Source organism: Lissotriton helveticus, chromosome 9 (assembly GCF_964261635.1).
Source record: "Lissotriton helveticus chromosome 9, aLisHel1.1, whole genome shotgun sequence".
NCBI classification, from domain to species: Eukaryota; Metazoa; Chordata; class Amphibia; order Caudata; family Salamandridae; genus Lissotriton; species Lissotriton helveticus.
Window position 1 is genome coordinate 325,592,451 of NC_136070.1, and position 22,737 is coordinate 325,615,187.

Sequence of the window (22,737 nt, forward strand, 5' to 3'; positions counted from 1 at the left end):
AAACAATATTATATACACGTTCACAATTTGTCAAAAGATGGTCAAATATTAGGTAAATATGCTGAGGTGTAAAACATGTCGACCTACACCTGTTGTTGGATTATTTTTCTTCATAATTAGGAAGTAAACAATCAACACATTGTTTTTATCCCTAACAAGAGGACCACAGATTAAAATAATTTTTCGTACCCCGTAGGTATTTTTAAATTTACTACTTCACTTATCCCACACCCCCACACTCATCATCACTGCTATTTTTGTCAAAAGATCTCAGCCAAAGAACCCTCTCTTGAGACCTGTGGGGTATTGCAGTACCGACCCTAAGAGGAGCTAAGTCCGATGATGAAGCATGACACACTTACAGGTGTGTGAGGGCACAACTTCCTAATAAGGAAGACCCCCGCACAACTTCCAGCTGGAGGCACACCACTACAGGAATAGTTACCCTGCTAGTATTTTTCATAAATATTATGTACACCATTTTAATTTCAAAGTTAAGTCAGGTTTTAACTTTTGTTCACACATTAAAGAGCTTCAGTAATACCATACCTCTTCTTTAGTTTTCTTCGATATCACACGAAGCCAGTCTCCAATCATACTCAAGACTGCAGCGAAGTAAGCAAGGCCAACTAGGATCCAAAACCATACCAAGGGCTTGTACCACTCTCGATAATTGATGTTGGAATTTCCTCCTAAAACACAAATAAGGACAGTGCATATCAGTATTGTAAGCAGATATTCATCACAGAGGACTAGACTGGTGATGCCGAATGGTAATGTGGACAAGCCATACAATAACATTACTCTTGTTTTCCACACTAGCCGTAGAGACCACAGCAAACCAATATATAACATAGAGTGCTGGAGGCATTTGGGATTAAATAATGTGGCAGTTATGGCATTCATTATAAAAAGGTTCTCCTCAAAAAATTTTAACACCTGTTATCTCTATGCAGAATTAGCCTATATCTTAGCAGGAAATTAGACTTGGGCGTGGACCAAACATGGTTGAAACAAAATGTTTTATGAAGAAAGATTTATATAGCCATATAAGTTGCATTATAAAGAATATGAATAAAGAAAAATATAAAGAAAAACACAGATTACTTAATCACTATATCCCATTGTCCAACCACAATATGGATTGTGTACGGGGATATAACTGAAAATTTAGTTCACTTAATAAAATAGGAATATCCCATTGAACAACCACTAAAACGTTTGAGGACATTATGGTCATTACTGCAATCAACTTGCTTCACTCTCTTAAAATATATCCCATGTTCTAATATGTAAATGGATTATGTCTGTGTCCTAATGCTATTTGTTTCCATGAAGGTTAATTTCACAAATCAGGACACCTTACTTCAACACTAAGGGATTTATTTCCTTTTGCCATTATCGTGACTTCTCATGATCCATGTTAAATTATACTCTTACCTCAACGCACATCAATGATACACATTAGATACAATCCTTGACACATCATTTCCACATCAAGGGTTGAAACCATAGGTGGTTAAGCACTTGCCTCCTCAATGGCAGATTCCTGGCATTTCATTCATGCTTCACAATACACCTACAGTGCCCATTTGATACAACCATAAGCACTTTTATGCCCACAGCACTGCTCCAAGATATGTAAATTAGTGTCTGCCTCATCATAAACACAACCATATCCTCTCACCAATCAAAATATCATCCATCTATTAGATGCTAATTTAGAGCCTGATTTAGAGTTTGGGGATGTGTTACTCCATCACAAATGCATTATATTCAATAGCACTTGTAATACGGCAGATGGGATATGCAGCATGTTTGCGATGGAGTAAACTATTCGGCTAACTCTAAATCAGGACCTTAGTTACCACACCCAAATTCATAAAGCACTGAAGCAAAGCCACACAATGGACAAAGATGCCTTGAAAAACTACCAGACACCAGAAGAAGAAGAACAATGGATAATCATAACATGATTGCCTGTACACCCCAACACCCCAGCAGAATGTAACAAATGGCAATGACCTTCATCACTCAAAGCCTGGGTCGATGTACATGCTTTTCGGTGCAAATTCATGAGAAAATCTAGCCAGCTACTATCCAATACAATCTGTCACTAAACCATAGAGTATTCTATTGTAATATCCTTCTATAAAGAAGGCGATCGAAACAATACAAAACGCAACCAAAGACAAACTCAATGGACCACTTTAACTCCTGTTGATGATTATCCCAGTACAGTAAAACACTAAAAGCACTACTGAACCACACAAATCATAGTAAAATGCTATACATATGCCTATCACATAACAGTACATAACATAATATTGGCTTGTTAAAAAATATTCCAATGAGGTCCTTCTGAGTAACAAACGTTGGCATCAGAGAGGATATCAGGGTATGACTGGGAGCATGCTCCCCTCCATTGTTTCCTCTGATGCATTGAAATTCACTAGACATCTCATGTCTGTTTATTATGGCTGCCTTCCACAGGGGGATAGCACTGTCTCTCTATTAATTATGGCTGTGATATGTCCAATCAATAAATGCAAAATTTGTGAGATGTCCAATCAATAAGGGCAAAAGACATTATCAGGTTTTAATTGAACAGAACAGTTTCACAGAGTCATACACATGTATATGAGGCCTGTGAAAAAAAATTATTATGCCGGACTAATTGGCATAATTTTGATAACTTCCTGTAACAAAATGTACTCAAAATTACAGAGAATATGCAATTCTAACACACTGCATAATTTACTGGAGAAATTTCAACATGAGATGTACCGTTCTGGTAATTTTTAAGCACAAAACTACAAATCCGAACATGAGGCAGTGTGTTGGACAAAAGCAACTGGAAATCAACTTGAAATTACCTTTTCGAGTTAACTTTTTTCCAGAATGAACTGCTTGGGTCATTATTTGAGTGCGAGATGCATTTTGCATAACTATGCATCATTTTTGCGATAATTTCAAGTAATTAAGCTGCACAAAATTATGCTAATTCCCTCACCACTAGTGCGTGAGTTTCAGGATATCCATAAGGGATTTTTGTTGTGTGGAATGCCGCCATATTTTGTCTAAAAACTTTGTCTTGAAAAAAAATTGTGTATATGTAACTCTGTGTATGTAAAAGAGAACCCAGAAGACTGGGGAAGATTTAAAAAACATAAATGAATGTTTTGGGGAATTGATTATATTTTTGCACAGTTGATAGGGTCAGTTTGCCTAATGGCCATAATCTGTTTATCGTAGAAAGGTTTCTTATCCTGTTATTAAAACCCGCAGATGGAAAAGTTAGCTGTGTGGAATAATCCAGAAAAGAAATACTGCATTCCTGACTTTTTAATTTAGGAAACCTATTCGGTCACTTGTGAAATTATGGGGACTGGTAGTGGAAATCAAAATAAGCATCCTATTTCCCGTCCTTGTTTTTTGAGGGGGTAAACTGAAAACAGTGAGAGGCCCTTTTTTAGGTGTTCCAAAGCAGGGCTAGTGAGTGAACAATGTAATTACCAGGTATGATGCTGGTTTAAAAAAAAATGTTTTATTTATTTTCGTAGTTCCTCTTCTGTGTTTCTATGTTGATGAGTGCTTTGCCACTTTGTTGATGTAAAACGGTATTCCTTGTTCTATTTTTGCTAAATGTCCCGGTTTTTGGGTTGCACCATATGGGCACCCTAGTTGTGAGAAGCATAGCTTTTGTGCATGAAGGAGTCCTTTGCAGTAAAAAAAACTATGCTTGAAGGCACTTCCTTCTTTTTCTGATGGCTGTACAATGCACAGCATTGTACACTTTACATACACATGCAAAATGGGGAAAATTAAGAGAAATTAAAGTATTTTTCCTCGTTACATCTGCCTCTTTGAGGGGCTGGATTTTGGGGCAAAAACCCATGTACCATCCAGGGAACACCCCCTTGACGCAAATTAGGCGTATTTAAGGTTATCATCCAACGCAAAATTGTATTGTCTTTGCATTAAAAAAGGTAACGCAGATGCGACACAAGGTAAATCTGGGTCCTAATTTTGAACACAGGAGTATGCTTTATAACCACAAATCATGCCGTAATTTCCTTCCCCTTTAGTTGTGGTGTGCGTGTGTAACAAAAACAGAACAACACAAATAGCCTTTAGCTGAGTGTTCTGCAAAAATTAAGAGCAAATAAGGGCAATCAGTTTAATGTATTCGCGGCAGATTACCCTTGGAACGCCTGCAGAGGGCAAAACAGAAGCATCACGTCTGCCTTTGTAATTAAGTGGCCCTCGGAGTTTGCGCGCCGTCACGTTCGTCCAGTTCACACCCTAAGCGCATTTCCGGCAAGAGACGGACATTCCGCCCGCAGGGCTGTGAGCCACGCGGCGCGAGGAAGGAAAGGATGAGCAAATGGGCTCTCTGTTGTTATCATGTGGCCCAGGCAGACTTAGATCATCGACTGCCGGCACTGCAATGCAGCACAAGGGAGGCGCTGCACTGTTGCCAAGCAAGACACGGTGTGCTGTGTGAGACGGAGGACGTGTCAGCTCAGGGACTCAGTGTGCTAGACAGTCCATCCACGGGGGCACATGGCGGTGCAAACACGGCTGTGAGACACAACAGGAATCTTAAATGAGGCCACTTACTGGGCAGCCAATTTACACGGATTGCAGTCCCTGGAAAATGCAGCAGTGATGTAATGCTGTGTAAATATTCATAGGCGATGCCTTTCTCTGCAGGATAGAGTGGGAGGGTCCCGGGAGGGGGTCGGGCTTTCAAAGCCTACTTGGTCCTGCATGCTGGGTTATGAGTTATGTTGCCTTTTCAATCATTCAAAGCTGTGTTTTAATCAGGGCTTTAAGTGGGCCGGGTCCTGCAGGTGCTCAGCACCGGCAGTTCTAAAAAGCACGGGCTGAGACGGGTCTCTATCAGGCTCTCCATGTTTGCCCTCACCCTCAGAGTGAAAAACAAATCTTAATTCTGCCGCAGTAGAAACCTTCACTACCATTGATGTTACTTCAAAGAGACTTTTTACAGTTCTTTCATCATTTCAAAACTGAAGTAGTTTAACCCCTTGGCTGCGGGGCACATTCCCCTGCTGTGCTGGGGGGAGGGGGGCGCTCAAAGCGCCCCAGTGCTCATGACGAGCTCATGAGCCACGGTTCTCGTGTGCTCATGACGAGCTGAGCTCGTCACGACCACGCCCGTTTAATGGAACGCCAGGGCCGGACTGGGAACCACAACCGGCCCTGGCAAAGAGCTCGGCTGGCCCCCCTCCCCACTGGGGTGGGGGGGGTTGAGGGTGCCGCCGAGCTCTTTGCTGGGGCCGGTTTTCGGACGTTTTTGTTACAGTGCCGATTTTGCAGCTATGCTGCAAAAACGGCCCTGTAACAAAAACGGCCCCCAGGGGCCCAAAACCGGCCCCCACCCGTGCGGCGCACCGGGGGATTGCCCGGTGCCCGCTATGGCCAGTCCGGGCCTGTGGAACGCTCAGCACAACAGGGGAATTAGCCCCGCGTGTGTGCGTTCCACGGCTCATAACGAGCTCAGCTTGTCATGAGCACACGGGTACCCGTGGCTCATGACAAGCTGAGCTCGTCATGAGCATGGGAGGGGTTACATGTCATATACAATGAAGCCACAGCTGTTGCTTTCTTTATCTTGTGCAACTAAGAACCACTGATAAAGCCAATAATCCTTGATTGTTGTAGGTATATGCATGGCACAAGTCCTAAAAAAAGAAGTGGGGGTACGCTGTCACCGGAAGTGACGTCACAACAGGAAGTGAAGTCACGAAAGGTGCCGAGCTCCTCGTCCCAGAGAGGCCAAAGAGTGAAGTCCAGCTGTTTGCAGGGGGGACAGCGTCCCCCCAGTAAAATAAGTGGTGGGACGCCGTCCACCCGCGTGGTACCCCGACTCGAGCCCTGGGTATATGTTACTTGTATTATACATCTGGATGTAGTGAGTGACAGAAGCAGCTAAATACCATTCGGGCGGCACACATTGCTAAACACAGATTTTTAGTTTAGGTGGTTTTAAGCCACGCCTTTAAGTACACCAGCCACGCACCTCTGAGCCCCCCGTTTTTTCATCACCCTTAAAGCCTTGGTCTTAATGTAATGACTGCAATCCACAGTTTACCTTTGATTGTTTAGCATGGCAGCTATTTTTCGCAGGTCAGTCCAATAGCTCACTTAGAACAGAATATCTACCCTACATGTAACCACCACAGCTCAGATATGCCTTAAAAGTGGCCTCAACAGCATTCTAAAAGAATATACCTTCCTACAGAAAACAGACAGAACTGTGTGCCAGCCAGCAACATGGTGGAAAAATCTCATCTAGTCGATTGTCACTGTGCTCACAACAGCACTTACCCTTAAATATCCACACACACAAGATCAGCACAACATACTAAAACATTACACACATCCAACAGAGTACCTTCATTCTACTTAGGTAGATATCAGTACACATACAGCAGAAGTCGCCCATACCACCACCAAAGAAAAGTGCACATCAAAACAGAAGCCACAACACTCACCAGACACATCCCAGAAAATCCAACAGATGGATATTAGGGATCATCTACAGCTCCTCCTGTTAATTCTCACAGATACAAACTAGTTGGGCGATGCACAAGCCAAGCTAGCACATAATCAATTGGCCCGAGCTGTGGCAGTGTTCAAACAGCTTATAATGCATCTAATTACCAACCACAAAGATACTCCCACTCCCTACTACATAGGACAACTGATTCCAGCCTATATTGGAGTCCAAGAGACCTGAGGGAGAAGGAACCAAACAAAATTAAATTGGAAATCTATGCAGGGGTTAGCTCACCAGGTTATTGCATATAACCTTATATATATTGTACAGTATATTAATTTCGTTAGGTGTGTCTGCATACCCAAGCCGTAGGTTTCGTTAGACGTTACTTTACAACAGGCAGGTAAGGACAGATAAAATATAGAAAAACAGAAAAGTGATGGTGGAATGCTTTAATTAATCTCTGTCATTAGTACGTATCCAGGGGGTATATGAAGTGAGTGAAATGCAAAGCTGACCACTAAATACACGTTTTCAACAGGCCAAGAGATGGACAGGCCTTTGTGACATAAATACCCACAAATGTTTGTTTCACTTTAGCTTGGTTTTTCAAAACCTCAGGCAAGATAGAAAAGGCAAAACGAGCCTGTTATTTCATGGCTAAGCCCTGCCCTTGAAAACACTTAACTCCTTTCGGCGAGTCGCAGCAAATGAAGCTGGTGGTGCTCTGCAAACACCTCCAGTGATCTATGTTTCCGGCCCATGGGTATGGCTTTAATGAGTGTATGTGTGCATGAGGGGACAGAAATACTGAATGTGCCAAAAGTCCCCTGTGGTCAATGCCTAAATTTTTCAGTTACCCTGATATGTGAACGATTTCTCTTGAGTAAACAAGAGTGGTACAAATCAGAAGGACAGGCTCCAAGCCATATCAGAGCTCCTTGATACTTTTGTAGCTGCATAGTTTTGGGGTAGTGGCCTCAGCAGACCTGGCAGTTGCGCTTTCGAGTGTGGTTATGCCACTTAATGTGTCTTAAATTTCTTCCTCTGCAGTTGCAGACAGATCTTCACGGTGGCCTCGTGGCTTTTAGTTTTGTTTCTGGTTTGTAGTGGTTAAAAGGACGTAAGAAAATGGAGGAGATGGTCATTCGAAAGGATTGCATATGTTGAAATTATTTACGATCGAACTACGGATGCTCATAGAGACCCATTTACGGCTTCCATCAATCACTTAATTCCGTGATCTCTCTTCACCCCTTGGAAAATTATGCGTGGTTGTGCGTGCAATGTTTTAGAAACTAGTTGACCAAATCCCAATATCTTGGTCGATCTTCCTGGGTAGGGGACACAGTTGTGTCCATTTATTGTCTCTAATTTAAATTTGTGATTGTGTTGGAACCTCAAAAGAAGCTGTCACCCAACCATCTCTAGGATGTTGCAGCTGTTCCAGGAGGAGTCCTTACCGAAACAGTAAATCTATGACAAGTGGGCAAAGTTAGGGGCCAATTAGGATGTTGGTCGGAAAGCCTCCGACCTCCTCTGTTCCTAAAAGTAGGGAAATGCTGATAAATTCAAGCCACACCTGATTGGCTTGCATTCAAAACAACAACCAAATTACCAAGAACTGGAAATGCATGCTAAAGCCTCCCTTCAGCTTGTGGAAGAACAACACAACCTGTGTGAACCTGTGATTGCCTACTGGACCCCATGAGATGTGTTATCGTCTTTTCCGCTAGACTGTGATGAAGCTGAACCTCTTCCAAAGACTATGCTACAATACGTACCCCACAGCCTGATGTCCTGTTGGCTTTCAGCACCAAAGACAGCCCAAGGAGATTAGTTTAGGTGGCCCAGAGCACTAAAACGCCATCCAGACCCCTCTTCATAGATGGGAGCGACGTCCAATGAATCTGTCTGCAACTGCAGGTAAGTTTCCCCCAGAAACACTGACCATGTCTTGCTGTGGCACTCCCATCCTTTGATGTTTACTTGTCTGATTGTGGGAATGTTCGTTACCCCTCACAGCATTCCCAGTACCCCGTAGCCTCTGCCTGGAATGCCATTAGTATGGTCTTATCACCCACCGCAGCCATTTACAAGAACGAGTGCCCCGAGCACTGTCCATTGGTTCAAAACCCTGTGGACCTCTGTGTCTGCAGGATCCTTCTGTGTGGACTGTACAATTATTGATGTTACATTTTCTGGGACCTGCTAGCCAGTAACTTGATTTGGACTCAGAGCCCTCCTGTTCTGCATCCATCAGCAAGAGCGACTCCTCTGGAAACTGGAACCAATGACCCTTTGTCATTATCTGTAATAGAGCGATAAAGAGTTTGTAAGGTCTCATGGAATTCCTAACTATAAAGGGGAGACACTATGTCCCCCTGTTCAACCCCTATATTCACACATGTTGGAAAATTCCAACTGCAATCAGCAGTTTCAGAGATGAAGCCTTTTGAAATTTGTGGGCCATCAAATCTGCTGAAGTGGCTAGCCCGTGACCCCTGCTGGTCATCAAGCCAGAATTTCTTGGCTGCGACCTGTAGATTTTAAGATATAAGTCACGGTATTTCAGATACGCTCCTGGTACTATAACTATCGAATTGGGGTAAGTTGAAAACAAAATAACTGGACTTTTATTATCTGGTAAGTTAACGCTGGACTAAATCTCAAACTCTGAATTGGATTTGGGGCTACTTTTCAAAATAATCCTGTAAGAAAACAAGACTTTCAAGAGCGAATTTGTAGCAGGTCCCAACATTAACTTTTGAGTACCTATATGGAACCCCAGAAACACTGCAAACATCAAAGCGAAGCCGTTTAGCTCCCTTAACAGCTCAGGAGCTCTCCGTGGTGCTGAAATTTCTTAAGTTGACTTCAGCCCATTGTCTGCAGCAAATGTCCGAACCAGTCCATAAATCATGGCCATGCACCAGATCCAGGCCAGTATCCATTCATGAACCACACAATAAACACATTGTTAAACAAAAAATCAAGCCTTTATTTAATTTTTTATAATTGTTCATCTAACGTTGTCAGACTACCACCACTCTTTTTAATCTTACTGTTCTACATTTTTAATGTGCATACTAACACAGTCAGTCTCTGCTTTGAAACTGATAGGTGGCCCTTAGAAAGACACAGATCTGAAAACGTTTGTAAAAAGCGAAAACCAAGTAAGAAGAGTGACCAGTAAATACCCCCTAAATATAGTGTGGCGTTCAGCTGATCCTGCATCATTTCAGAAGATATTTTGAAAAACTTGGGGGAGCAGCATTCGAATGCACCCAACTCCTTCATAAAGGTAAAAGAGTGACCCACCTAACTAGCTGTAAGGCCTGTCCAGCTTAGAAAGCTAGAAGGCAAGTGGACACACAAGAACTGCATAGGATCTGGATCTGAGGAAAGCATGTGATTGTCCTCTTTGGGAAATCAATGCCTGTATCCCAGTGGCTGAACTTTGGTAACAGTCACGTTTATTGTGTATGATTAAAATAAATCAGAAAACGATATTTACATTATAAACTAGATACAAATTTAACAATTAATTGACAAGACGATGGGAAACGGAGGCAAAGTGTTTCTAAACTAAAAATAGGAATTCATCACAACATTGCGTTTAAATGAAACAATTATGCAAAGCAGAACTAAAGAATATTGCAATATATTCAACACATTTGTGAAGTGTTTTGGCTGTCTCTCTTCCAGACTTCATTGCAGAACTAAAGATGGAGTTAACTCCTCATGAAGAATAGGGCAGCATATTATGTATTGTCCTGCTTGAATCTTCATTATAAATTAGCCACTCATATTTTTACGCGGTCTAACAAAAAGGACTTAATGAAAGTTAGATGTTCAACTTTTTCTCAGCAAAAACCACATAGGTAACATAGATGATTGTGTTTGAATATGTACTTCCAAGAGCCCTCTAACTCTAGAATGGGAAAATATAGTTCCTGAAAATACATGACGCCTTATGTCTCCTCTATAAAGTAACCTCCCCTCTGTAAAAAGTCATTAAGTCAAACTCACATGACCAATGTCTTGTATTGTCCTAAGCAGTTGTCTCCATTGAGCATTGAACTGTATTAAACATTATTCCAAATGGCACTGACTGTCTTTCTTCACCAAAAATCTACCTGTCATAGGAGATGAGAAATCTTAGGGAATTGACAGAACTCTAGACTCATGGCTGACTCTCAGGCAAGGATGGTCTAAACAGCTGACTATGGTAACTAAAGTTGCCCTACTTATAGGGAAGTGTGCAGTAAATTATCAAGTCAACTAGGGTGTCAAAAATTCCCTACATCAGCCTTTACAATACTGTAAGGTGATGATTTTCAGGTGGACTACAGGACTGTTCATAATCCAAGGAGAACTCTGCATTATGTTTGTGCTACACTTATTGTAACTATTCTTCTATAATTGCTCATGTATTTATTTGTTTATTTTAGAGCCCACACTTACGTGGGGGCTTTGTGGTGCTACTAACTGATAAAACAGGAGAGACACTTACATAGCTTACAAAACACCCATCTATTTACTATTTTCTTAAATTCAGACCCAGCCACTAATGCTGCTTGATGTCGTGGTTGCCCAATGACAAGGCTGCTAAGTCTTGATTCTAACACTTTCTGCCACCACCCTAGACTTACTATCTCTTTAAATCACTCTTGAAATTATTTCTGTTTCTGCTTTTTCCTTTTGTGCTTCTTTTCCTATATTTCTCTTCCTCCTCGCTCCCTTTTTTACCTTTTTGCCTCTTGCTTAGTGTTGAATGATGAAAAACAAGACTGAGTCTACACAACTGATTGCCAGAGCCCACCAGCTGCAACCACTGGCTCCAGTTATGCACCTGTATCTTATGATGGTAGGAAACAGAGCTCATAAACAACCAGTTGCCGCCGAGAGCACATCATCAAACATTATTTCAGAACACTTAAGAAGTCACAGAGCATCAATACAAAGTGCCCTACTTAAGGGGCGGATTATCCTAAATTTCAGTCTTAAAGGACTCAGAGAGCTTACTGTTTCTCAAATGTAGGCAGCAGGACTACATGCATCTATTCACACCTGTTTTTCTTAGGTGTGGTAAACAAGTCCAAAATGGGTCAAAGCAAAGATAAGAACAAAGGAACAGAGAATATAAAGGGCAGAGAAGTCGTCTTAATCTTCCTACAACACAAGATTCGGCATGTTCTTCAGCCCTCATTGGAAGAAGGCCATGTACTAACTCGTGTTACCGCATATATTGTAATTATGAGTTAAAATACATATCACACCAAATACTGGGTCACTTGTAACAAGAGCCTGTTGTTGCAAGTGAAAAACACTTGTTTCGCCTTGCCTGCCCCTCATTCAGTGTTGGTTGCAGGCTAAAACTGACCAACAAGACAGATGATTCTGTTGCTTTAGTCTTTTGGGTCTTTCACTCATTTCAGGATAAGCACTCAGGTGCCTATTTATCGATGATGTGGCAGGTGCAGTGGCACCGGGGTCCTAGCGGTGTGAGGGACCACCAACTCTAATATGTCTGCATTTCAATTGCAAACCAGGCATAGGAACGCTGATTTTCCTTCCTTGCACTAGGGCCCATGACACGCTTGCTACGCCAATGCTTGTTCGTGATCAGATCTTTCTTTCCCTGTCGTGCTCTTCCATAATCCCTTGTCTCTGCCATCAGCCTGATATCCATGAAGAATGCTTCTGACCCTCGCGGAGGCGCACTTACTATGACTGAGCACGAGCCGGCGTGCCAGACGTGAGCGGGTAGTCAGACAACTCGAAAGGCTAATCACTCAACACTGTGACTCACCGCCCTTCAGTCCTTAGCCGCGTTCCAGCCGAATGGCTCTGCACGGAACACGGTTTATATGTCTCCTGGCGGGAGTGAGCGCCGTGACTCAGTGCCTATCATTCTCGCTCCTTCACGAGTCCGTGGTTTATGGTCGAAATAAACCGGGTGCTTTCAGCATCTTTTATTTTCCCATTAACTTTCCGCAGATACGTGTTTCTTTACGGGCGCTGAAACATCCACTACCTCGGTAAGCAATCGCCGAATATTGCGTATCTGTGTCTATACCTATTGAAGGCATGGAGGCTGAGCATTACGTACTTCCAATGTTTTATGCAATAGTCTATACATGCAATACATTTAATTAATCGAACATGAATAAAATTCATACTCATACTTCCAATGTAGTGCGCTTTTTATTTAATAATTTATAATAGTTTTATATAGCGCGAACATGACCCTAGAAGGGTACCAGAGCGCTGTACAAGAGTATGTTAAAGCGATGAAGAGCTGCAATGTATGTGTCGTCTATCCACCATTACCATTCGCAATAATCTGCGTAAACAAAATATTGCCTGCCCGCTCATACATTCAGCACTTTATACGCGTTTTTCTTTGGCCCCCGTGTTTTACGCTCACCAGCCTGTAACCACATTAAAACCTCGACATTAGCCAGACTCCCACATGCTACACTTCACGTGTTCATTATTTTGTAACAAGAAGAGATAACGAGGACGTAAAGTACACAAACACCTTTCAATTTCACATGTTATACCATCCCGAGAGTAACAGTGATAGAGCGTGTGCACACCAACACGCACATACATGTGTTCTCATCACCCTGTACATGCTTCATATTTTCAAGCTTCTGTAACGTCATTCAAGAATAGTCCTACAATGAACAGGAACACATAGCCCCTCGTTACCAGAGGCCATTAAAAATGGCTGGTATTTCCCTCCTCCAAATTTACCATTTCCGGACACATCGGAATTAGCAGGTGCTAGTAATGCTAATGAGGACGTTAGACGTCACTTCACATCTAATATATATTAACATGACATAGTAATAACAGTGAAGTCATGCGTGCACGTGCACGCACGAATACACAAAGACCCACCTCTCACGCTTCAGGTTGTCATTATTCTGCAATATGCTGTAAGACTTGTGCAGTGCACTTTTTTTTAATGACCCAGAGCTTGCACATAATCAGTGCTTAATTTGGAAAAAAAAAATAATAATAAGTGCCAGGGCCCTCGTCAGGGGGGCACTACATGTTATTGCCTTTGCCAGCGCTGCCAATGACAGTAACAATGCAGCTACCAACCATCACACTCCTATAAGTGTGACAATTCAGACTATTCCAGGCTCCCAAAGCTATAAGAATGGCTTGGGCAACAGGTATTAGTCATTTTTAATGTTTATCGAATTAATAACAAACTGTTGTTATGCTATGGAGTGGAGTGGCTCACTGGTTAGAGGCGGCAGACCCGGAAGCAGAAGTCGGCCCGGGACTAGGGTTCGATTCCTGACACGGCAGGGTCGTGGACCGGGGTCAGCGGACTCGATAATTCTCGCCTCGGTGCCTACTCTAACCAGGGGTCCCACTCGGCAATTCTGGGCATTAGCTTGCCTAATCTCCACAACGGCCCCATCAATGCCGGGGATTCCTGGCTCCACCTTGAGGATTCCCAGCAGGGACCATCCCACAGGGAAAGCCAGGACGAGTTCCCCAGCGGTATACAGCGCCAGGACGCCAGCTGGCAGCAGTGTGCTTTACAAGTATACACTTTACATTTACATTCTTATCGCTAAATAAAACAAACAGCACCGCCATGTGGAAGACTGCCAAAAGTGTTGGAGCATGCCAGTGCTGGGCACCAGAAAACACCGGCTCAAATTAAGCACTGCGCACAATGCTAAAATACCATGTTCATCAACTCTGATTTGCTGTTTCTCAAGTTCATCCCAGTGCTACAGCAAGAGGTAACACCAATACAATTAACAAAACACACATTGGTCACTTCCCACATTTATTATGTGACAACTGAAACCTCTGATGTGTGCATGGTACACAAATAACATAGAACTTGCATGTTAATTCAACATACAAATAAAATAATTTATCAATAACCGCACAGAGCAAACAGTCTACACGTCAGAGGTTCTCTATGTAGTAATATCATCCAGTACTAGCATTGAAATGCACACCGCAATATTCAGTAGCATGTTCTAATGGAAGTGCAAGTTAATGCACTCCAACGATATACTTTACAAGCTATAATAGATTGATGTAATTCTAATGCAGTAAACAGTCTTTTTTTGCATTTTACACCTTAATGTTTCATGTTGCAATGAGAATATAATCGGTACAATGCACACATAAACACATTTTACACTTCAGATGTACGATATGCAGCAACAGTATTCTGTAATAACAACAATGCGCATGGGCACACATTTTACAATTTGAATGTTTATTCATGAACATTTCACAAAGCACATTCATCATTATTTGTCGACCTACGGGTAGTGATGCCAAATACAAGGGTGGCTGAACACCAAGACTGTCAAGCTAAGATTCAACCTGATGCCTCTTTCTTATACCTCCCATAACTCCCTGTCTCCTTATCTCTCTCTTACAGAATCGAGTTCATCCTTGTTTGTAGTTCAAATCCTACTCTACAGCACATGGGCTGCCTGTTGTAAGACATATAGGTCTGTTGTGAGACATATTGTAGCTTGTGAAGATCATAGCGGGGCAGGTAGCCCCCTCATTGTTTACCATTGGTTGGCTTTCCTTGTCACTCTCATTTGCCTATTTCCTATGCGCGTCCCAGCGCGTCAAAATTGTTTGTTTCAGCCTTGGAGCATTTGGCTCTTTATTTCTCTTTTGATTGGTTGCATCCGCTCCTTGGTTTTCAAGAACTTATTTTTTCTTTTAAGGTAAGCACTCTATGAGAGTGTGTGTGTTTTCAAGCTGTTTTCACGAACTTCTCTCCTCCTACATTTCGTGTTGCTCTATTGCACGTCTGCTTCTCCCCACTCCCTTCATGTTACACTCAACCATATGCTTCTCCCCATTGCTTCCCTTACCCATGCCCTCGCCTTCTTGTTGCTTCCCCCACCCATGAGCTCCTTCTGTCTCGCCTGTTGCTGCTAACCCTACCCGTACCCTCTATGTTGCCTCAGACAACTCAGTGCTGCTTCCGTCCTCTCCTGCCCTCCTGTGCTGATTCCCCATCTCCACAATAAATCATGTTGCTTCTGTTGGCCCCCACACATTGCTTATGCTCTTCCACACGCTTCCCAATTTTTTTGTGCGCATTTCATTTTATTTTTAGTTACTTATCCAACTTCTGGGTCATTTTGCAGATGCGGTGTGTGCTAAGCGCACCTACAAAACGACACTGGAACCTGGATCAACTGCTTTTTAAAATCTTTAGCCATGCTGCACAGCATCAAAGCTGCTGTGCAGCGGGGGTACAAAGAATTGCCAAAACCAGTAGGTTTCAAAGTCTAGTCCTCTTGACTTTGCCAATGCTTATTTCCCTTTGTTACTATTTTCATAACTTTTTCTTTCTCCTTATGCTTTCATTTTCTGCCTTTTTCTCTCTTGAAAGGGTAAACATATGATGTGGAAAATATGTCCCAATTCAAAAAAATTAGTGCTGGTGCCCACCACCATGCTCATTTTTCACTCATTATGGCCATCAGCCAAATCTTATTCTAAAACATTTCAGCCAAATCTTCACCACAAACCTCCTCCGAATCTCAAAAGAGATACGCTGTAACGTCTGTTGATTAAAGCCCAGGCCCCTTTGGCTTAATTGAGCAGCTTTAGTGACAATGACTCCTTCATTTGTGGATAATGTCAAAAGATTTCAGTTGATGAGTGTTGAAGCAGAGCCATTGAAAAGGGTATTGATGCCCCAAACCTTGAGCAAAGCAAGTGTTGATGTTGATAGCGAACTAAATGCCATACGATCTTCAGCCTACCATTTTTAAGCAAAGTCCTTGCAAATTTATGTTGCCTTGGTAGAAGAGCAGAATGCGAAGATGAGGAGTGTAATTTAGAGTTTTGTGAACAAGGTATTCTGCCAAACACATGGCTGATTACCCCGTCCTCCAAACGTTGGGTCTGCCTGCTAAATTTGTGGTTTGGCAAACTGTTGTGTTTTGCCAGTGGTCCAAATAAGGAAAAACAAATAATGTCCCACACACTAGGAGAAAAGTCCCAGGGTGTGAGGGCAACTAGTTTTTTGTCTCTCAAAGAAAAACTCCCACTTTGGGAGTTTGTGTTTTTTAAAAACAAAAGACATTGCTGAGCGGCCCAACTAAACATGGTAGTCACTCACTAAAGCCACAGATGTTTCAGAGGAGCCGCAATGACAGACAGACAAAGATCCCTAAATATGGCAGATGATTATCCACTAGGATGGCATGGTATGACTATGGCTACCCCCATACTTAAATGTAAGTGTGGCATTGTATCTAGGTGTTAAAGTGGGACCCCATAACAACTGTTCAACTCAGGAGCTCCCAAATTGATGTGTTCTAGAATTGTGGCCTGCTAAGTGCAATCCTTTGAACAATGGGCATCTGCCCTGAGGACTGTGGAAGAGGTGTTTTCATTAAAGGAGTTCTTAAAGCACCTGCAGCTTCTGTGTATTTTATTTACAGACTGAGATCTGAAGCAACAATGTTTCCTTTCAAAGTCAAACCATTTTCGTCCAACATTCTAAGCACCCTCCTTAATCTGTCATCATACATGCTGACTGAATTCCAGCACACTAAACTTTCATCCTGATAACAATGGACAACACCCATATCACCAAACAGTTTTGCCACCATGCGCAGGGACATGGTTGAAGCAGAAATTAAACCAAAAGACATTCTTGTGAAACTGGAAGTTCTAAAAAATGTGACAAATGATGTGAAGCGTTTAGAATCCCCATGTATGTTAACTTGATGGAATGCTTATGCATGATCAAGAGTGCAAAAGACCATGCACCATGCACCATCATTAAGGGATGGCACCATTTCTGAGAGTGAGTAACAGGAATCTATTGACAACAACACACTTTTCAAGGCCCTCACATCTGCGCAAAACAGAAATCACCCGACAATTTATGTTCAACAACCACAGGGGCCATTCAATCTACTCACTACACAGCTAACGTTTGTAATCTCAGTTCACTTAATCTCTGACAGTGAAAGGCATACCTCGAACTTTACTTGTGACTGGGACGGACGCTTCTTTGATTTGAATTTTGTGCAGATAGGTTATCAAACAGCCTAAGTTATTTTAGAAGACTTTAGGGAATTAAAAACATTTTTTTTGCCGGAAATTCATCTTGGTTACATTATTAAAACATCGTTAATATCCAGACTTACTTTTATGGATCATATGCACCCTGAATCCAAATAATACCCATTTCACCTTGATGCACCAAACTACTTTCTCATAGCAGTTACTAGGTTAATATCTGAAGGAGGCTGAATCCATTTATCTTTCTGGTCAACACAGTATTAAGAATGTTCTTTTTCGCGATTTCTGTCACTTCCATGACAGACAGATCGTCTTCTAACCAGACCTCCTCTCGAATTCTGTCTATATGACAATGTAGTATGAATTGAACGCACCAGTATTTTTCTAAAGAAAAAACAAAATTGCAAGACGTTTCAAATGTTCTTAATGCAGTGATATAATATTCCACTGACTCTCAATCAATTCTGGAATGTCTTTCAAAAGTATACCTCTCCAACACAGTACTTACTTTGGAAGGTGATAAAGAGTCAGTTGTTTTACACAAATGAGAAATTCATTGAGATCTCTTGAGTCCTGCATTCCTCTGTGTGTCAAATTGTCAAAAACCTCTTAAGCTTCAAGCACTAAGTAGTGGATTATAAATATGTTTTCCTTTTCAATTGAGGTATTGTTGTCACAATCCTTAAAATAATGATTCATGATTGACAATTGTGAATGATTTTGTGAATCATTGCGAATTAAGTGTTATGGGTATATTTTTGGTTTGGACATTGTGGGGGAAAGATGTGTGGCATCTTGGCTAGCGGTAGCAATGGAACCTTGGAACCCTCGGTAGATCTTTGTTGAACGTGTTCTAGAACTGTGGGACGTTAAGTGTAATGTTTTGAAAAATAAGTTGTCCTGAAGACTGTGGGGGAGGTGTATTTATAAAAGGAGATATTTAACATACCTGCAGTTTGTGTTGACTTACTTACAGATTTCATCCAAGGCCCACGGTTTCTACAGCAATATAAAGCCTGGCTTTGGAATTATTCATTGGGTGCAATCTGGCATGATCTGAGTGGCAGAATTCCAGGTTTGGGCCTTGAGCACAAAGTAGATTTCAGGCTCTAAAGCCACAGATCATTTGGCTACTCCTGCGGCAATTTGGATCCCTTCAGGCATTTTGTGGACTGTCTTGCAACATATCACCTCCTTCCTCTGCAGATCATAGCATATTTAAATGTATCAAAGGTATTGCTCGGTTCTGGTTTCTACAGGGTCAATACTATCACTGCATTTCTTTAAGGTATATGTCAATGTCATTCGGAGACATGTGTTGCAGTGTTTGTTGTCAATGGGCAGCTTACACTCAAATGTAGGTCTCTTTCCAAGGGAATCAAGAACCAGCCTTTGATTTCCTGATTTGTTGTGACAGATCATGTAGATAATCTGGCCATTCAGACAGAGAAACTTCCTAAAGCTTCATCCAGAAAATGCAAATAAAACAGAAATGAATGTCTCAGGTGGCACAGGTGCTCAACGTGAACGACTTCTGCCACAACATGCATGCTCATGTAGCTAGAGTGTGTACGGTTTTGTTACCCTGTGACATGTGCACCTTAGGAAACCAGGTTCTGCACCCAATCTTTTCAGCTTGAGACCCTGTAATCGTTCAGTCACAGAAATATTGGTTTTCAATGCTGTTGACCAAAGTGGAAGATGAAGCTTCAAAGTAGTCTGGCTCTGTTTTTTGTGCATGTTGACTGGTGTTCCAGAAGGCCAACATTTAGAACCTAGAATTCTCAGAGGCTGTGTGCCTGGGTAAACATACGTGTAAGAGAAGGAGTGGGAGACCCAATGGACTCTTGGAGGCTTCGGCAATTAGTACATTAGCCGGTAAAGATGCCTACAAGGGGATTTTTTCTCTACTCAGTTTTCTTTGTGAATTCTTTCACTAAAGGATTTGTTTTCTGTTTATTCAGTCACAATTTCCTTTTGTACATATAATTTGAAATAGTTGTCCACACCATTGACAATGAGATTCTTATAACAACAAATGATTCTTAAATCTCAGTCACTATTTGTTGATGTATGATTATACATGTAACATTTTTTGTACCCTTGAAGAAGTTCTTTATTATAAATTTATGTTTCAAAAAGTTTATACCTGTGTGAAATAATCATTGGTGGATTTGTTCAGGCTTAAATAAGTCAATTTAACTTCTGAAATAACCCGAAGTAAGGTACTGGTTGGAGCTTACGACCAATGTTTTCTTATAGATACTAGACTGAGTAGAGAAAAAAATACCTTGTAGGCATCTTTACCAGCTAATGGGTAAACATACAGCACTAGACTCATCCTTGGTGCAAGGTCACTTACCAGTGTGCATCTGGGATGTGGAATCCGCCCAGGCCAAAACCAAATACACTTCATAACTTTTCAGCGTAGACAAGTGCAAACATTCACCATCAATCTGAGGGAGTTTACACCCTCATATTTTATTCTGTCGCGTGTGTAGTATAAATATATTTTATTATCAAAAATAAAATGAAGATGCAATTCAGGGAGAGGTGTGGCGCCGCGGCCAGGGCGACTGACGCTGGAATCTGGGGATCATGGTTCGATCCCCGGCTCCGGCGGCAGGTTACCCCAGCACCATGTGACTCTGGGCAATAGCTCGCTTAATCTTCCCGACGGCCCCCAGCGCCTAGAGACCCTTACGGGTGATTGTGCGCTTTACAAATGTGGATTATTATTATTATTATTAGCAAGAGAATGCAGAAATATCAGTCCAGTGCACACATGCTTATTCTACCCTATCCAGGTTTATGACTCTTCAACAGCATGCAGTAAACACTGTGCACTGAACTTCCTATGCAAAGTACTAACTTATAGCATGCACTGATTAACGTGCAAAATTTGGGCATAAACACCCAGCAATATACATGCACATTGTTCCCTAATTGTTTTTGACAGATACCCACGTTCTTCAAAAATGTTCCATGTTTTGTTAAATGAAAAATATTCACAAGGCATGTGAACATACATTGTACATTTTATATTTGCATTACTGTGTTCCAGTAAGTAGCAATACAAAAACAATGCAGTGGCACACACACGCTGACATAAAGTTAACAATACACCCCTTGTGTACACACAGTCCGTACTTCACGTGCTAATTCTTCTGTAAGTGCAAGCTGTTGGCTATACATTGCACAACCATACACATTCTACCCTTGACATGTGCATTATTCATTGCCATACTGATTATTCTGTTAAAGCATATTATTAACAATATGATGTTAGTTGTAGTCCTAAATATTGACCCCTATAATAAGGTGGTACAAGAATATCGAAGGTAAGTGCATATAAGGAGGTATAGATTTACTATTCATGAGTCCACATCTACGTACTTTGAAGGCATACATATTGTGTGGGTACATATCTGTGGATTTATTTATATAAAATTGATACTTAGATTATTTTGGATTCGACATTTTGTACTCGATATTCCGTGCCATCGATATTCTGGTTTCGATATTCAGATTGCACACCCCACAGGACATTATTAATCTGCATATTGCAATTTATTTGTTTTTGTAGCATCGAATATATGATTCAAACGATGTTATAAGAGGCTCTACTGTTGAAATACAGGTGTGCGTCAAGTTATTGCATAGTAACACCACACCGAGGTTGGCCAGTCAAGTGGTTGGGTTTCGCCTGCCGAAAGGCTGCGCTCTGCGCAGACTTTCAGCGCAGGTGAAATCCTATGTCTACACTAAGCACTTCGGGAACGTCCCCCGGCTCTCATTGGCTAGCTCCATAAATGGAGGCTAGCCATTGAGTGCCGGATCTGTCCGTCAAGGCCGGACCAGATTCGGGGGCGTTCCCGAGATTTTTTCCCTGGGCGGAGATGCGCTGTCCATTCCCGCCCCCTCCGTGTGCCTCCCCGCCCCACCCTCGCTGTCCTGTGCACGTTTCCTGCAGTCCGTGTCCCCTCCCGCCGTCCGTGTCCCCTCCCGCCCTCCGTGTCGTCTCCCGCCCCCCTCCCGCCCTCCGTGTCGTCTCCCGCCCTCCGTGTCGTCTCCCGCCCCCCTCCCGCCCTCCGTGTCATCTCCCGCCCTCCGTGTCGTCTCCCGACCCCTGTGTCCTCGTAGGTGCTTGTTTTTATTTTTCCCTTTAACATGCACGTTTAGAGCCAGAATGGAAATAAGTCCAGACCCTGGCTGAGCCACTCACGCCTGACATGGGCAGGAAAGGTCTCATCAGAACCTCGCACGGTAATGCTTCCGGGTGAAACTCCCCTATTTGCCCACATGCACTTTACTGTGGCGAGACGGCCCGGCTATTTTCCATGTCAGCCCCCGCGCTCTTATCGCCATCTTCAAAGGGCCAACTGGCCGCCTCTGACTACGGATCAAGGGCAGATTATCCGGCTTGGAGTGAAGTGGTGTTTGTGTGGGGTTACCAGGCGCCCCGAAGCCGCTGATCTGCTGTGCTCCGGAGCCAGCCCGGGCGGAGAGGGGACCATGGAGGCATCACGCCCCAGTGAGTGCTGCAGCCACAACAGGAAGGGATTAGCGGCCGTGGAACCGGCTCCGCCGGTCTGCAGCCGGCCCACAGGCCCCGGAACAGTTGATTCAACAAGTTCAGAGTTGCAAGAGCACTTCTGAAGTGCGGCCGCCCCTCTGATCGCGTGAATATTCATGCAGGCAGACGTGCCAGCGCCAGGCACTGCCTGGAGGGACATATTGCACCACACAAGGGAGATAGTTCTTGATTAATTTGCTTTGTGGTGGAGATATTGTAGAAGAAGGGGGGTAAAATAATAACCTAACTGCAGAATTAGCTGACTGGGGGGGGGGGGGGGGTGGATATCCTTTTGAAGTAGCTTGCATTCAGGTGTGTGCCCCAGGGTGCTTGTTTACCAGGTGTGTTCCAGTGAGCGCCCTAGTGGGGTGAGGGGCCACTCTTTCCTGGGCCCCTGGACCCGCCCACAGAGGCAAGGGGGGGGGCGTCACCTGGACTCGAGTCAACAAGTGCCGGCAGGTCCTGCCTCGCAGGAGGGGGGCCGCGGCTACTGTGACCAGGGGCCATCCATCTCCGGCTGACGATGCCTTCTCTCGCCCCCTGCAGGTCATGGTGAACCCCGGCAGCGGCT

The 22,737-nt window shown here is 42.9% G+C and overlaps 1 protein-coding gene across 1 annotated transcript in view; it reads right to left on the bottom strand.

Annotated features, from left to right (window-relative positions):
- Positions 1 to 22,737, bottom strand: part of KCNK10 (potassium two pore domain channel subfamily K member 10) — a 434,219-nt gene that overhangs the window by 7,654 nt on the left and 403,828 nt on the right. Inside the window, exon 7 of the mRNA XM_078660013.1 lies at positions 550 to 692. Within this exon, the coding sequence (XP_078516139.1) occupies positions 550 to 692 (143 nt within the window). The remainder of the gene's footprint in view (positions 1 to 549; positions 693 to 22,737) is intronic.